At 41.4% G+C, this 16,247-nt stretch overlaps 1 protein-coding gene across 8 annotated transcripts in view; it reads left to right on the top strand.

The window, feature by feature from the left end:
* The window catches only part of Zfp182 (zinc finger protein 182), a 35,930-nt gene extending 23,647 nt beyond the window's left edge, over window positions 1-12,283 (top strand). For 4 of the 8 annotated variants that reach the window (XM_030251367.1, XM_030251366.1, XM_030251365.1 and 1 more), the window contains 3 exons: window positions 1,695-1,839; window positions 1,996-2,130; window positions 6,815-12,278. In XM_030251367.1, coding sequence (XP_030107227.1) covers window positions 1,695-1,839; window positions 1,996-2,130; window positions 6,815-8,403 — 1,869 coding nt within the window. In that variant the 3' untranslated portion in view covers window positions 8,404-12,278. Of the gene's footprint in view, window positions 1-1,670; window positions 1,840-1,953; window positions 2,131-6,814 lie in introns of those variants that run through there. The other 4 variants (NM_001013387.2, NM_001111076.1, XM_030251368.1 and 1 more) reach the window with 3 other exon arrangements.
* Window positions 12,284-16,247: the final 3,964 nt, after the last annotated feature.

The following is a 16,247-nucleotide window of genomic DNA, read 5'->3' as shown; positions in this document are numbered from 1 at the left end:
TTGTGTTGGAGTTTCCCCCTAGTATCCTCTGTAGGGCTGGATTGGTGGAAATATATCATTTAAATTTGGGTTTGTCATAGAATATCTTGTATTTTTCATCTATGATGATTAAGAATTTTGCTGGGTATAGTAGTCTGGGCAGGCATTTATGTTCTCTTACGGTCTGGATGAAATCTATCCAGGATCTTCTGGCTTTTAGAGTCTCTGTTGAGAAGTCTGGTGTAATTTTGATAGGTCAGCCTTTATATGTTACTTGGCCTTTTTCCCTTACTGCTTTTAATATTCTTTTTTTGTTCTGTGCATTCAGTGTTTTATGCATTATTATGTAATGGAAGGATTTTCTTTTCTGGCCCAATCTATTTGGTGTTATGTAGGCTTCTTGTACATGTATGGGCATCTATTTCTTTAGGTTAAGGAAGTTTTCTTCTACGATTTTGCTGAAGATGTTTTCTGGCTCTTTGAGTTGGGAATCTCTGCTTTCTTCTATGCCCATTATTCTTAGGTGTGGTCTTTTCATTGTGTCCCAAATTTTGTGGATGTTTTGAGTTAGGAACTTTTTGTACCAGTGTTAGTGGAGACCACACAGTAGTCCCACAAAGTTTCTTGACTTCAGATACCAGCCAAAAATGGAGTTCCTGAGTTACTTATACCTCTGCTTACCCACTTGCAAATTTGAGAGTATACTATGGAGTTTTCTCATTTTTGTAACCAAATACTTAATAAACAGAGAAACTCAATGGTTTTATGGTATAATCCATCCTACAGAGAAAATCATAGAGCATGAAGACTGCTTCCCTGCAGATCAGAAAACAGAAAAGGGTTCACTGGTGCTCACTTCACCTTGGCTTTCTCCTTTGTTCCCTTTCTATCTATTCTGGGATCCCAGCCCTTGGATGGTGCTGTCTACATTTAGAGTGGTGCTGTACCTCCTTAGTTAATCAAATCTGGAATGCTTTCATGGACATATCCAAGTGTGCTTCACTAATGAACTAGGCATTTCAAGTAGACAAGCCAAAGTAATTAACATGGGGCTGTAAAGAGAACCCCCCCCCCCGCAACTATCCTGTACAAGTTCAATAATATAATTGAATTACTCAGAGAACTCAGGAAGGTAATGGTTGTGGGCATATCTATGGGACAGTTTTCTTGATTATTGATTAATGTGAGAAGACCCTGCTCATGTGGACATGCTACTCCTAGGCTATGAGTTCTGCTCCTGGTTGGTTTCCTGTCCTGACTTTCCTCAATGATGAACTGTGATCAGTTTGTGGAAGGCAAATAGACCCTTTCCTCCCTAAGCTGCTTTTTGTCATAGTGAATATCATAGCAACAGAAGAACCAAACTAGAAGAAGGGTACAACTCAGGAACAACCACATGGTAGAGACACAGAACAAAGCACATAGAATTTTTCAAGAAACTAGACAGGAACTGAGGCAGAGACTATGGAGGAATGCTACTTATGGGCTTGCTATTTCTGCCTTACTCAGCTACTTTTCCCAAAGACCCAGACCCACCTACAAAGTACTGCCACAGTTGGCTGGGCCTCCTCTATCAATTAGCAATTAAGAAAATGCTTGACAGATATGCCTGTAGACCAGGACCTGAACTGGGAGCTCAATTAGCAGTTTTCTCACATTATATACTTATCATTCAGTGGTCAGCATTTTAGAGTAAAAGAAGTTTGCCATTACAGGAACCAGTGACATTTGAGGATGTAGCTGTGGATTTCACTCAGGAGGAGTGGCAATACCTGAACTCTCCACAGAGGACCCTGTACCGAGATGTGATGCTTGAAACCTACAGCAACCTCGTTTCTGTGTGTGAGGTGGCTTCCATAGGTAACTTTTGATGGTCATTTTTTCAGTGCGGGAGCTTTGCTTGCTTCCCTTCACATTTTTCTTTTCTTAAAGGAAACTCAAAATTTTGGTTAAATGGTTTATGTTACGTGACAGGTCCCTTCTGCTGACCCCAAACTGCAACTTGTGCTGTTTCAGGCTCTGAAGACCAAGGAGGTATCTCTCATTTATCATCCTTAGAGCAGCAGGTTACTAAGCCAGATCTCATTATCAAGCTGGAGGTAGAAGAACCAGACCCAGAAGATGGAGAAATTCCAGTTTGGAGCTTTCCAGGTAGTATCTTACTGTAGCCCTCTGTCTTTGTTTTCTTTTAAGCTAGATTAAATTCAGGGCTTTCTTTTTCTTTTTTTTTTTCCAAACTGCCTAATTATTCCCATCAGGCTTGTCAGGCACAATTGTCTGTTTTATGCTATTAGTTACTGGTAATTGCTGCTTAGGCTAATTCACTAATAAATGCAAAATTATGACGTTTCATTTTTCTTTTTTTGTTTGTTTGTTTGTTTGTTTTCGAAACAGGGTTTCTCTGTATAGCCCTGGCTGTCCTGGAACTCACTTGGTAGACCAGGCTGGCCTCAAACTCAGAAATCCACCTGCCTCTGCCTCCCAAGTGGTGGGATTAAAGGCGTGCCCCACCACCGCCGGGCGACTTTTTCATTTTTCATTAATTAATTTATTCACTTAGTCATTTTACGTTGCATCCCTCTCCCTCCTTTCCTTCCAGTCCCACCCTCACAAACCCTCCCCCAAACAAACCTTCCTCTCCTCTTCTCCTCCAAGAAGAAGAACCCCATGGGTACCAACCCACCCTGGCTCATCGAGTCACAGCAGGACTAATTGTATCCTTTTCCACCGAGGCCAGACAAGACAGGCCAGTTAGGGGAAGGAGATCCAAAGACAGGTAACAGAATCAGACACAGCCCCCACTATAATTGTTCAGGAACCCACAGGAAGACCGAGCTTCACATATGTTACAAATGTGTAGGGCTTCTAGGTCCATTCCTTGCATGCTCTTTGGTTGGTGGTTCAGTCTCTGTGAGCTTCCATGGGCCCAGGTTATTTGACTCCTCAGGTCTTCTTGTGGTGTCCTTGACCCCTCTGGCTCCCTCCGTCCTTTTCTCCACTCTTCCATAAGACTCCCTGAGCTCCACCTAATGTTTGGCTGTGGGTCTCTGCATCTGTTTCCATCAGCTGTTGGATGAACCCTCTCAGAAGACTGTTATGCTAGGCCCCTGAATCCAGGCAAAGTATCATTAATAGTGTCAGGTTGATTCTCTCCCATGGTATGGATTTCCAGTTGGGGCAGCTGTTGGTTGGTCATTCCCTCAGTTTCTGCTCCATCTTGGCCCCTGTACATTTTGTAGGCAGGACATGTTTGTGTGTGGGTTGCTGTCCTTATCCCTCCACTGGGAGTCCCGCCTGGCTACAGGAAGTGGCCACTTCAGGCTCCATATCCACCCTGCTAGGAGTCTCAGCTAGGGTCACTCTCATAGTCTCTCAGGAGCCTCCCCCATCTCTGGTGTCCAGCTTGTCCCAGAGATGTTCCCCTTCTGATTTCCATTCTCTCTGCCCCCTTACACATACCCCAACACCTACTCTTCCCTACACCTGTCCCCCATCCCTATTACCTTCTCTACCCCTTCTCCCACTCAGTTCCCTCCCACCATCCACCTCCAATGTCAATTTTATATCCCCTTCTGAGTGAGATTCAAGGATCTTCCCTTGGGCCCTCCTTTGGGCCCTCCTTGTTACTTAGCTTCTATGGATTATAACATGCTTATCCTGTACTTGACTGGGCCATCAAAGGCTAGGCTCACAACCAAAAAAAATTTAATTTTTTATTCTTGAGAATTTCATACAATGAAATATGATCACACTTACCTAACCATTTCCTACCTCCTATTCCTCCCATCATCCCCTCAACATATCTTTCTCCCAATTTCATGTCTTTTCTTTTTCCTACAACCAAGTCCAGTTGGTGCTGTCCATATGTTCATGAATGTGAGTAACTCAAAGCAGTTGTTACATGCACAAGACTAAGCCAGCCCAAATTGCATCATCTCTGAATGAACACAGACCCGGCAGTGTACTCTGCTGTATATGTGTTAGGGACTTCATATCAGATGGTGTCTGCTGCCTGGTTGGTGGTCCAGTATTTGAGAAGTCTCAGGGTTTCAGGTTAATTGAGACTGCTGGTCCTCCTACAGGGCCGCCCTCCTCCTCAGCTTCTTCCAGCTTTTCCCTAATTCAACCATTGGAGTCAGAAGCTTCTATCCATTGGTTGGGTGCAAATATCTGCATCTGACTCTTTCCATTACTTGTTGGGTCTTTCAGAGGGCAGTCATGATAGGTCTCTTTTTGTGAGTGCTCCATAGCCTCAGTAATAGTGTCAGGCCTTGGGACCTCCCCTTGAGCTGGATCCCACTTTGGGCCTGTCACTGGACCTTCTTTTCCTCTATTTTTATCCCTGCAGTTCTTTTAGGCAAGAACAAGAGTTTTGGGTCGTCAGGCGTGGTGGCGCACGCCTTTAGTCCCAGCACTCGGGAGGCAGAGGAAGGCGGATTTCTGAGTTCAAGGCCAGCCTGGTCTACAAAGTGAGTTCCAGGACAGCCAGGGCTACACAGAGAAACCCTGTCTCGAAAAAAAAAAAAAATTAAGTCCTACTACTATGAAATCCAGCTAGAAACTTGAGAAGTAGTTGTACTCCACTTGTTTCAACTTGTCTCATAATACAGTCTTAGAAATTACAGAGACCAAAGAGGTAGCTCAGTGGTTAAGAGTGCTTGTATTGCTCTTGTAAAACTCTTAGGTTCAGTTCCCAACACTGCAATGGTACTTCACAACCATCCCAGTTCCAAGGGTCTGACCTACTGTTCTGACCTCTGTTGGTACCAGGCACATACATGCAAGCAAAACACTTATATACATATAATTATTAAATCTAAAATATTTAAGTAAACTAAAAACATAATTCATATTTATGTGATATATATGAACTATATATATATACATATATATATATATATATATATATTGGGGGGTTAGATTCAAGACACCATTGATTTTAAGATGTGCCACCAAATATTGCTACTAATTAATTTATGGCATGATGATAGCATTGATTTTAAGCTACATTTGAATTTAGAGGTGTTAAAATGTGAAATATTTTACAGATGATAAAAGTATATAGGAAGGTCAGATTAAGCTTTTTGTGAAGTGATACAACTGCCTCTTAAAAGCTATACAGATTTTCAATATAGCAAAATATAAAAGAAGGGAGGGTAATATAGATAATGAAACATCTTAAAAGTCACAGTTAAAATATGCATAGTTTGTAAGTGAAATAAAGTAGACAGCAGAAACAATGGTTTTGAAGAGCTGTATATATGTTAAAGGAGATGCGCTTGTGAATGGTGATTAAGTACATTTTGATTTTGTTGAGCTCAGTATTATAGACTTCCTGTCAGGTGGATCCAGGATTATTAATATTGGGTTTAGGAAGCACAGTACGAAATTTCCCCCTAGATGGATATAATATAAGTCATGTGTAGTCAGAAGTTGATATAAGTAAGCCAGGAGTCAGCACTCCTGCACATGCACTCAGGAGGCTAAGGCAGATGGATCTCTATCAGTTAGCCCAGTCTATGTACTAAAAGATCCTCTCTCTCCCAGGACACTCTGATAAAAATGATGTGACAGCCTAATCTGACTCACAGAATCAGCTCTTTTTTTTTAAATTAGATATTTTCTTTACTTACATTTCAAATGTTATCCCTGGTACCCTCTAAAAACCCCCTATCCCATCCTCCCTCCCGCTGCACACCCACCCACCCACTCCCGCTTCTCTGTCCTGGTATTCCCCTACACTGGGGCTTCAAGCCTTCACAGGACCAAGGGCCTCGACTCCCATTGATGACCAACAAGGCTACATATGCAGCTGGAGCCATGGGTCCTTCCATGTGTACTCTTTGGTTGGTGGTTTAATCCCTGGGAGCTCTAGGGGTACTGGTTAGTTCATATTGTGGTTCTTCCTATGGGGCTGCAAACCCCTTCAGCTCCTTGGGTACTTTCTCTAGCTCCTCCATTAGGGACCCTGTGCTCAGTCCAATGGTTGGCTAAGTGCATCCACTCTGCATTTGTCAGGCTCTGGCAGAGCCTCTCAGGAGACAGCTATATCAGGCTCTTGTCAGTAAGCACTTGTTAGCATCTACAATAGTGTCTGGGTTTGCCCAGGTGGGGCAGTCTCTGGATGGTCTTTCCTTCAGTCTCTGCTCCACACTTTGTCTCTGTATCTCCTTCCATGGGTATTTTGTTCCCCCTTCTAAGAAGGATTGAAGTATCCACACTTTGGTCTTCCATCTTCTTGAGCTTCATTTGGTCTGTGAATTGTATCTTGGGTATTCTGAGCTTCTGGGCTAATATCCACTATCGGTGAGTGCATACCATGTGTGTTCTTTTGTGATTGGGTTACCTCACTCAGGATGATACTTTCTAGCTCTATCCATTTGCTTATGAGTTTCATGAATTCATTGTTTCTAATAGCTGAGTAGTACTCCATTGTGTAAATGTACCACATTTTCCGTATCCATTCCTCTGTTGAGGGACATCTGATTTCTTTCCAGCTTCTGGCTATTATAAATGAGGCTGCTATGAACATAGTGGAGCATGTGTCCTTATTACGTGTTGGAGCATCTTCTGGGTATATGCCCAGGTGTTGTAGAGCTGGGTCCTCAGGTAGTACTATGTCTGATTTTCTGAGCAACAGCCAAACTGATTTCCAGGATAAGCTCTTATAAGATGCACTTTGAGTGAGCCAAGCACAACCTAGGATCTGCTAAATCTGCATCTCAGGTGGTCAATAGCAGTATGGCAGTAATAGTTGAGGTCATAGCAGTTCTAGAAAAAGGCCTATTCCCCATACTGACAAAGTATAAACATAACTTATTGTGCTTTTTTTTAGAAGTCTGCCAAATTAATGAACAATTTGAGAGGCAACATCAAGATAAACAAGATAAGTATCTGTTGATGCAAGTTAGACTCCCTAATGACAACATAATTACCAAGAGTGGCCAGAACTATACTGATTTTAGAAATGCATTTCATCTGAGCACAGGCCTTCTTGTTCCAATGCAGAGATCCCATAAATTTGAATCATTTGGAAATACTATGGTAGACAATTTAAACTTGCTTACTGGAAGCTCTACAGAAAATAAACATGATACTGGGTGTGCAAAATTTTTCTTCCATACAGAATATGAAAACCCTAATTTCATAGTGAAACCCTGTGGATATAAAGAATATGAGAAAACCCTCAGGCAAAAGAAAGGTCTTAGCCTTCATCAGAGAATTAAAAATGGAGAGAGGCCTTTTGAATGTACTGCATGTCAGAAAACCTTCAGCAAAAAGTCCCACCTCATTGTCCATTGGAGAACTCATACAGGAGAGAAACCATTTGAATGTTCTGAGTGTGGGAAAGCCTTTAGCCAAAAGTCTCAGCTCATTATACACCTCAGAACCCACACAGGAGAAAGACCCTTTGCATGTCCAGAATGTGGCAAAGCCTTCAGAGAAAAGTCAACTGTCATCATCCATTATAGAACTCATACAGGAGAGAAGCCTTATGAATGTAATCAATGTGGGAAAGCCTTTACTCAGAAATCAAACCTCATTGTTCATCAAAAAACCCACACAGGAGAAAAAACCTATGAGTGTACCAAGTGTGGGGAATCTTTCATACAGAAGCTTGACCTAATTATACACCATAGTACTCATACAGGAAAGAAGCCTCATGAATGTAGTGAGTGTAAGAAAACGTTCAGTGATAAGTCAACCCTCGTTATACATCAGAGAACTCACACTGGAGAGAAACCTCATAAGTGTACTGAATGTGGGAAATCTTTCAACGAAAAGTCAACCCTCATTGTGCACCAAAGAATTCACACTGGTGAGAAGCCCTATGAATGTGATGTGTGTGGGAAAACTTTCACCCAAAAATCAAATCTGGGTGTGCATCAAAGAACTCATTCAGGAGAGAAACCATTTGAGTGTAATGAATGTGAGAAAGCGTTCTCTCAGAAATCCTACCTCATGCTACATCAACGAGGCCACACTGGCGAGAAGCCCTATGAATGCAATGAATGTGAGAAGGCATTTTCCCAGAAGTCCTATCTCATTATACATCAAAGAACTCATACAGAAGAAAAACCCTACAAATGTAATGAGTGTGGAAAGGCCTTTCGAGAAAAGTCAAAGCTCATTATCCATCAGAGAATCCACACAGGAGAGAAACCCTATGAATGCCTTGTGTGCTGGAAAGCTTTCAGCCAGAAGTCGCAGCTCATTATCCATCAGAGAACACACACAGGAGAAAAGCCCTATGAATGCACAGAATGTGGCAAAGCATTCAGGGAAAAATCGACATTCACTGTACATCAAAGAACTCACACTGGAGAGAAGCCCTATAAGTGTATAGAATGTGGGAAAGCCTTTACCCAGAAATCCAACCTTATTGTACATCAGAGGACGCATACAGTAAAGAAAGCCCATTGAAAAGACCACACTCACAAGTCAAAGCCTACTACGCTATATTGTCTTTTATATATTCCAAAGGAAATATCTATTCATTTAATATTTAAAAAGTATGACCTGAATTCTAGCCTAATCATTGGGATAAACAGCATTTCCTTTCATCTTTTTCACCCTAATGCAAGTTGAAAACGTAGTGTATGTGTAATTTCTTTGAAGAGATGAAGAGACCAGATAAGGCACCAGTGCAGGAGATTTAAGGGCTTCCGAAGTGAGGCAGCATAGCTAAGGACTCTGGAGAGGGTTCGGTAGCACACTAAGGTTCATGACCACAGATAGCTGTGACAAAGACCATATGAGGTCTGGGGAGAAACAAGCAGAAAAACCTTGCATTTACAGAAAGTAATCTGACAGATTTGAGGAACAGCTAGAGATGGGGAAGATAGGGATATAGTTGGTCTTGTTTAATGATTTGGACAAAGTAAAGTCTGAAAGAACTAATATGTGTATCAGTTGTTTAAAAAACTGTGATCCTGGCACATTCTCCACAAAAACTTTTGGCAAACAGCAAGTCCAGGAATGATTTTTCTCATTCAAAGAAAAGCATTTAAAGGTAATGAAAACCACAAATAAATTTCAACTTCTGGGAATACATATACTCATATATGTGTAAAAATAATCAAAATGCAGAGGTATTTGTTGATGCATTGTTTGAAAACAAAAGATTAGAAGCTGTTGAAATTGCATCATGTGGATTCTGCTTCCTGAAACTGATATATTCTTACAGTAGACTCCTCAGAGACAAAAATGAACAGAAAGAACGTGGATATGATTTTTCTAGTGATTTGAGATAATCTCCAAGTTACATAATTAGCTACAAAAAGCAACGCACAATAAAGTGAGTACTATGTGCTACTATTTGTATATAAAAGGGAGGAAATTGTAAGTACAGAATGAATTGTATGTATAAACTGTTCCTGGAAAGGAATATAAAAATGTAATTACAATTACTACCTTACAAAAGGAAAGAGGTCAGTAGGTTACTAGGGAGATGAAACTTGGAGACACATTTTGTATTCTTTCATAGCTTTGGAAAGTTGTACAGTGTGAATATACTACCTGTTTGAAAAAAAACTATATTTAAAACCATATTGTATTCCTTTAATGGTCACTCTACATACAGAATTCATAACACTTAATGTATATAAGCTCGATGGAGTTTAATTTATTTTCAGTGAGCAAATTGGATAACCAGGCAAACAGAGAAACAAAAATATTCATTCAATTCCTAAGATATGTAGACATTTTCCCCAAACCTCAAATGAATCTGTGTGTGTGGTCACCTGGGGACCATATTACGTAAGCCTAAAATAACAAAATCTGGAACACATTTCCAATTTAGGTGCACAGTGACACACGTGGGAAGTTACTTTATTAAAATCCATTTATATCTTTTTAAATCTTAAAGTGATTTTAAATCACTCCATTTTTTACAAAAAAACATAAAATACCAATTCAACAGGAGGTAGAGTAACATCCTCCAAATATCATACTAGTGCTGGTGACATGTATTTTCTAAGATCAGAGATGAAATTGAGACCCATGAGAACAATATAACATTTTCTGGAGAACAAGAGGTCTTGTTGTGGATTACCGTATTTGTAAGCCCTCTTATTAATGTGGCGATTATTCATTGATTCTTGTCTAGCATTAATAAGCAACACAAGCTATATAAAACCTGGAGGTCAGCTAGGTTTGTACTTACCAAAACAGATGAATTAGACTTGAGTCTGTTTGTGCCTTTCTAGACTACCTATTTTTAAGTGTGTGTGTTGTGTTTGCATTCATGCACTCATGCATATATACATGTATGTTGAGGACCAGAGAGTCGCAATCCAACTTTTTTTGTCTGTGTATGTTCATATTTGTTCTCCAGGGTCAAAGCCTAGATGCTAAATTGCTTTTATATAGATTTCTAAATTGCATTTAGAAAGTTTAATATATCTGCTCTCAATAATTCTCTCTCAAATGCCATAGCCCCAGTCAAACAATATTTAATGTATAAATATTTACTGAAGTTGGGTCCTCTGTAAAAAGCTTTCTTAATGGCTGAGCCATCTTTCAAGCCTCTTTTTTATGGTTTAATTTTGGGTGAACAAGTAAGCAATAGGCTCAGGTTTGAGGGGGCAATGTTTTAATGCTGTAGGTCAAACAAGGGGCTTTGCAGATGTGAAGTGCTCCCACATTCTGCTGTGTCTTCCCTTTATTTTTGAACTCCATAAGAGATAGATAGATAGATAGATAGATAGATAGATAGATAGATCCATCCATTTCCAGGGAGAAAAAAAATGTAGGGCCCACTAGCTTGTTCCTGGTGCAGTCTACATTAAAGATTCTCAAGGGAACCAGAAATAGCTATTTGATCTTTTTACCAATAGAAAATCATCTCCATTTAAGGTTAATCTGCAGTCAGGTGAGAGCTCAGGTTGTGCCTTATCCTGTGAATCTTGGAACACCTTCCTGTGCACCAGATGGCAATTTGTTCCAGCTGCATGTGGTAAACTGAAGTGACAGAGACATAGACTGAAAAGGATGGGATAAGGATGAACTGTAGGATGCAAATGGGCTAAAGTTAGAGGGAAAGAGAGAAGGCTAATGAAGCACCAAGTATGGGTCAATGGAGTAGTAAAGGGCAGAGTTGGGGAGCGAATAGGGGGAAGGAGGAGAAATATGAAATCTCCAGTGGAGTACAGTACTTGAGACTAGATGAACATAAGCAAACATGGATTTGAGGGTGAATGGGCAAAGAAAATTGTATTGGAAGTGAGGGATGGTGAGGTATAGCCAATGTTCCTGCTCGATGAAGTTGAGTAGAGAACCATGCAGGTGAATGAAAAGAGGAAAAGGGATGGGTCAACAAAGTAGGCAGACTGCTAGAGTGAAAGAATGATGAGTATTCATAGGTAACAAGGAGCTATGGTATCAAGAGTTACAATCACAAGACCTTGGGTAATGCTAGGCAATTGGTGAGAGCCAAGTAGAGAACCCCACCATGAACATAGGTATATGAGATGGAAACAACCTGGACTCTGGACTCAGTGTTCAATTAAGGTCAGCTCTGTTCTCCATGTCCTTGTGGGTTATACTTAGCATGCCTCAAGATATCATATATTTTTTTAAAAAAGTAGCTCAGGCCAATGTATCAGCTCCTCTGCTAATGTTTTTATTAGTTTAAGCCTTGTTCTCAGTGTCCAAGATAAGTAGATATCTTAACTATGAGAACACAAGGCAGGCAAAATGGACAAAAATAAACATTCAAAGAAGAATCCAAAAAAGTAAGTGTGCCTATGCTATACAAGGATACAGTAGTTTCCTTTTACAAAGCCTAAGTTTTCTTTTAGTTGTCAACTCTGTTCTGAAAACATTAAATGGAAAATTCCAGAAACACTGTTTTAAATTGAGTGCCATTTTGAGTTACACCAGACTTTACACCATCCTATAAACCATCTCCTTATCAGGCATTTCCATGTTATTGGCTTCTACCAGTTAGTCACTTAGTAAGTAGAAGATCATAAATGTAAGCCCAGCAGCCGGCCACATGTGATATCACATGTCTTTAATTACAGCACTCAGGAGGCAGAAGCAGATGGATCTCTGTGAATTCAGGGCCAGCCTGGTGAATTCCAGAACAGCTATATAGCAATACCTGTCTCAAAATTTAAAAGGCTCAGCCAATCACAGGGGCATGTTTTTCTAGGTTCAATGCAATAAATTCAAGTAATTTCTGTTATCCTAAATCACTCATGTATTAAAATATTTTAATTATGAACATATTAGAAATGGATGATATACAAATCAGTGGCATCTGATTGAAACTGGAATAAACACTTCCTGTGTAATACTGGTATCTCAAGATCATATCTCTTGGTTGACCAGCTAGAAATCCTCAAACTCACTAGACACTGCAGTACAGATGTTTTCTTTTGAATTTTTCACTAGTTCTATGAGAATTTTGTACAATATTTACTCATATAGTCTTGGGTGTGTGGGCTTCCACTGCAGCATGAGCCATGGATAACAAGGAAAGGGTGTCTTCTGGGCACAGCAGAGCAGTTGCACATATGAACTTGTAGTAGTTTTTAAGACTAAATTCCAATAAGGATAGAAGAAGTGGGCATAAAGTACCACCATTTTAGCTACCAAAAGGGTGAAAGCCCCTGGTACGTTGATTATTCTCCAGTGTAAGGCCACATTTTTGGTGGCACAGGGTCTACACAGTTTATTAAATAATTGGCAAGTTGATCATAAAGAGCCTCAAAGGGTAAGTGAATCAAGAATACTACTGTAGCAGTCTGGCATGGCAGTTTTCTGTACCATGCTACACTCCATTTTTTATGGACTCCCTCTGTGTATCACTAGAATGGTCAAGCAGTAGCACCAGAATATGGGTGAAAGCACTCAGTTGTAGGTCCACATATGCCTGGCTACTAGGCACTGCCTCTTGGGGAGTCAGAATTTGAGAAGTGCTTGACTGTGTCTCCCAATGCTGGGCTTCAGGGGAGCACCAAGATGCTGCTCTGGAGATGGGAAATGCAGTCTGAAATGAGGGGCAAAGCAGGGCTGATTCGGGGGTATCTGGACCTGCAAAGAGGCCAGGGCTGTTGGGTTCTCCGACTCTTGGACATCCAGGAGCTAGTGGAAGTCAGAGAAAAGCCAAAAATGGAGTCAGAGCCACAGGCTGAAGACTGTCATCTAGACCTATGGGAGATTTAAGCTGTGGCTTTGTAGGCAAAGGCCTACATGTTCCCCATGGAGATAGTAGTTAAAAGAGACAGTCCATGGTTCTAAACTGTTTATTAACTGTTCATGGCAGAAAATGAGATTAAATACCTTTTGCAGGGAGGAATGTCTGGAACAGGAAGCTTATTGGCTAAGCCCTCAGGACCTCTAGGTACCTTATTAGTATGGAGAACTCTGTTTAGGGCTACATGACCAACATGGGAAGCATGGCACATGTTACAGCCAGGTATCTAGCAGGGAGCAGGGAGTTTCCTAAGTCTCAGGGATGTGCCCACCAAGTCTCCTGCTCTACCCACCGAGCTTCCTGGCATGGTTTTACCATCCCACACTCAATGAAGATTGACAGCTAGATGTATGAGGTATCCAACTACCTGAGAAAGGTTAGCCACTCAATTTCAATTACATTAGTTCTAGACTTTGTGAAATCTGTGGGATGAACATAAAAGGAACAACATGCCATCCTGGACGGTGGGCTACCCTGACCATAAAACAGACTATAATGGGAAGAGCTCCATGTGTGGGGTTACTGATATGGAGGACTGGGAGAAGAATATCTATCCCTAAGAACCATAATGAAAGCTGAACTGGTAAGGCAGGGTTGTTAGGCTAAGGCCTGGCCCCTACATACCTAGCCACAGTTATTGTAGCACAGTTATTTGTTGCAGATGTCATGTTTTAAGGCCCTCCCTGCAGGATATCAAGATCACACATTTGGGTTCTACAGCTAATGAATTAGACTAGATTCAAGGGATCTTATACTTCTGCCCACTCAAGGACTCCAGGGAGATGGGTATCCTATTAAATTCATACTGAGCCTTAGGACTGCTTCTTACCAGAAGGCCACTCAGAGAGGAGTTTGGTGCCCAACCACCTTCAAAGACCAGACATAGCTGCCACAACATGGGTGGGGACAATAGCATCCATACTACAGCATTCTGGCCAATCTACAGAAGGGTAAAAGAAAACCTGCATGAAGATTTGGACCATAGTCCACTCTGCCTAGTTAGTGAGGATTTCTATGACATGAGTAAGTGGTTATAAGGCCTCATAAGTTCCTGTGTAATTTCAACAGAAAACATTAGCTGACCAAAGAGTTCAGCAACTTATAGGATTTCGGGGTAAGCATACAAAATGACATACTCTGGTGGCATGCACCATGATGACTTAGTCCAGAGTCCACCAAGTTCTGTCTCAGGGAGCTCTGGATTAGTGCTGGTCTTGGTTACTGTTCATGGTAGGAAATATCATCAGTGTCATCACATAAGGCAATGGACCACACCAATTGAGGCCCATTTAAATCACACTTAGTTATAGCACATGGAAGCAATCATTATAACCAGAATGCTCATGACTGGTACAATCAAATTAAAAATCTTAAGTTTGAAAATAAGTTAAATAGAATAAGGATGAGTTTGAAAAGAATGTGAATTTGATTGGTGAATTCTATGTTCATGAATATAAATATTTAATGAACTCTGTTATCATGTATAATTAATGGCATGTAAGTAAAATGTTTTCAGTAGGGGCCAGCAAAACAGTTCACTGGGTAAAAGCTCTTGCTAGCAAGCCTAAAAATCTAAATTAATCCCTGGAACTCAAATGGTGGAAGGAGAGAACAGACTCCTGCAAGTTGTCCTTTAACCTCCACAAGGGTGCACCCTAGCATGCATGCACCCACGCACAATTGATTATGAACTAAATCCCTAATAAATACAATTGCATATCAAATTGTCAAGAAATGCTTTCCGGTCAGAGCCACCCCCGCCATCTTCCTTCTGAGCCCAGCAGAGGCCACTAAGAGCTCCAGAGTCCTCTCCACACTGCAGGAGCTTGGGATCACCTCGGGATCACAGGTGAGTGTAAGGCAACATCAGCTCCAAAGAATTGTGGAGGGTCTTGTGCCAGGAGGAACAGGGACAGAGGAACCCCGCCTTACCAGAGGATGGGATCCATTCAGGTCAAGGCCAGCCCCGCCATCTTCTGTGTGAACCCAGCCGAGGGTGTCTAGGGCACCAGAGGACTCTCCACAGGACCCATAACACACCCAGGACCTCGTGATCACCTGAGAGCACGTGGGTGATAGAAGCAACAGAGCTTCTTGGTCAGGGTCCCGTCTGGCCTTCATTCTCAGCCAGGAGGCAGAGCTGAGACCCAGACCCCTGGGCACCTTCCTTGCCAGAGGAGAGTCGGCCTACAGGGAGGGCTTTGACCCCAGGACTCAGGAGGTGGGTCAGAACTCCAGGCTGCCGGACACCTGCCCTGCAAGAGGAGAGCTTGCCTGCAGAGAGTGCTCTGACCACTGGAACTCAGGTGAGAGATGGACTCCCAGGAGTGCTGACAGTGGCTAACAGAATCACAGGAGGATCAAGCTCCAGGCAGAGACAGCTTGAACATTAACACCAGAGATTTCCAGATGGCGAAAGGCAAACGTAAGAATCTTACTAACAGAAAACAAGAACATTGGGCATCATCAGAACCCAGTACACCCACCACAACTAGTCCTGGATACCCCAACACACCCGAAAAGCAAGACGCGGATTTAAAATCATATCTCATGATGGTGGTAGAAGATTTTCAGAAGGGCACTAATAACTCACTTAAAAAAAATACAGGAGAACACAGCTAAATAGGTAGAAGCCCTTAAAGAGGAAACACAAAAATCCCTCAAGGAATTACAGGAGAACACTGCTAAGCGGGTAGAAGTACTTAAAGAACTACAAGCAAACACTGCTCAACACAAAAATCCCTTAAAGAATTACAGGAAAACACAACCAAACGGGATGGAATCGAAGAAAACCATCCAAGATCTAAAAATGGAAGTAGAAACTATGAAGGAAACCTAAAGGGAGAAAACTCTGGAGATAGAAATCCTGAGAAAGAAATCAGGAACCATAGATGCCAGCATCAGCAACAGAATACAAGAGATGGAAGAGAGAATTTCAGGTGCAGAAGATTCCATAGAAAACATGGACACAACAATCAAAGAAAATGCAAAATGAAAAAGATCCTAACTCAAAACATGCAGGAAATCCAGGACACAATGAGAAGACCAAACCTACAGATAATAG

This window comes from Mus musculus, chromosome X, assembly GCF_000001635.26.
Source record: "Mus musculus strain C57BL/6J chromosome X, GRCm38.p6 C57BL/6J".
Lineage (NCBI taxonomy): Eukaryota > Metazoa > Chordata > Mammalia > Rodentia > Muridae > Mus > Mus musculus.
The sequence above is the reverse complement of the archived record's forward strand: the minus strand, read 5'-3'. Positions and strand labels throughout refer to the sequence as shown.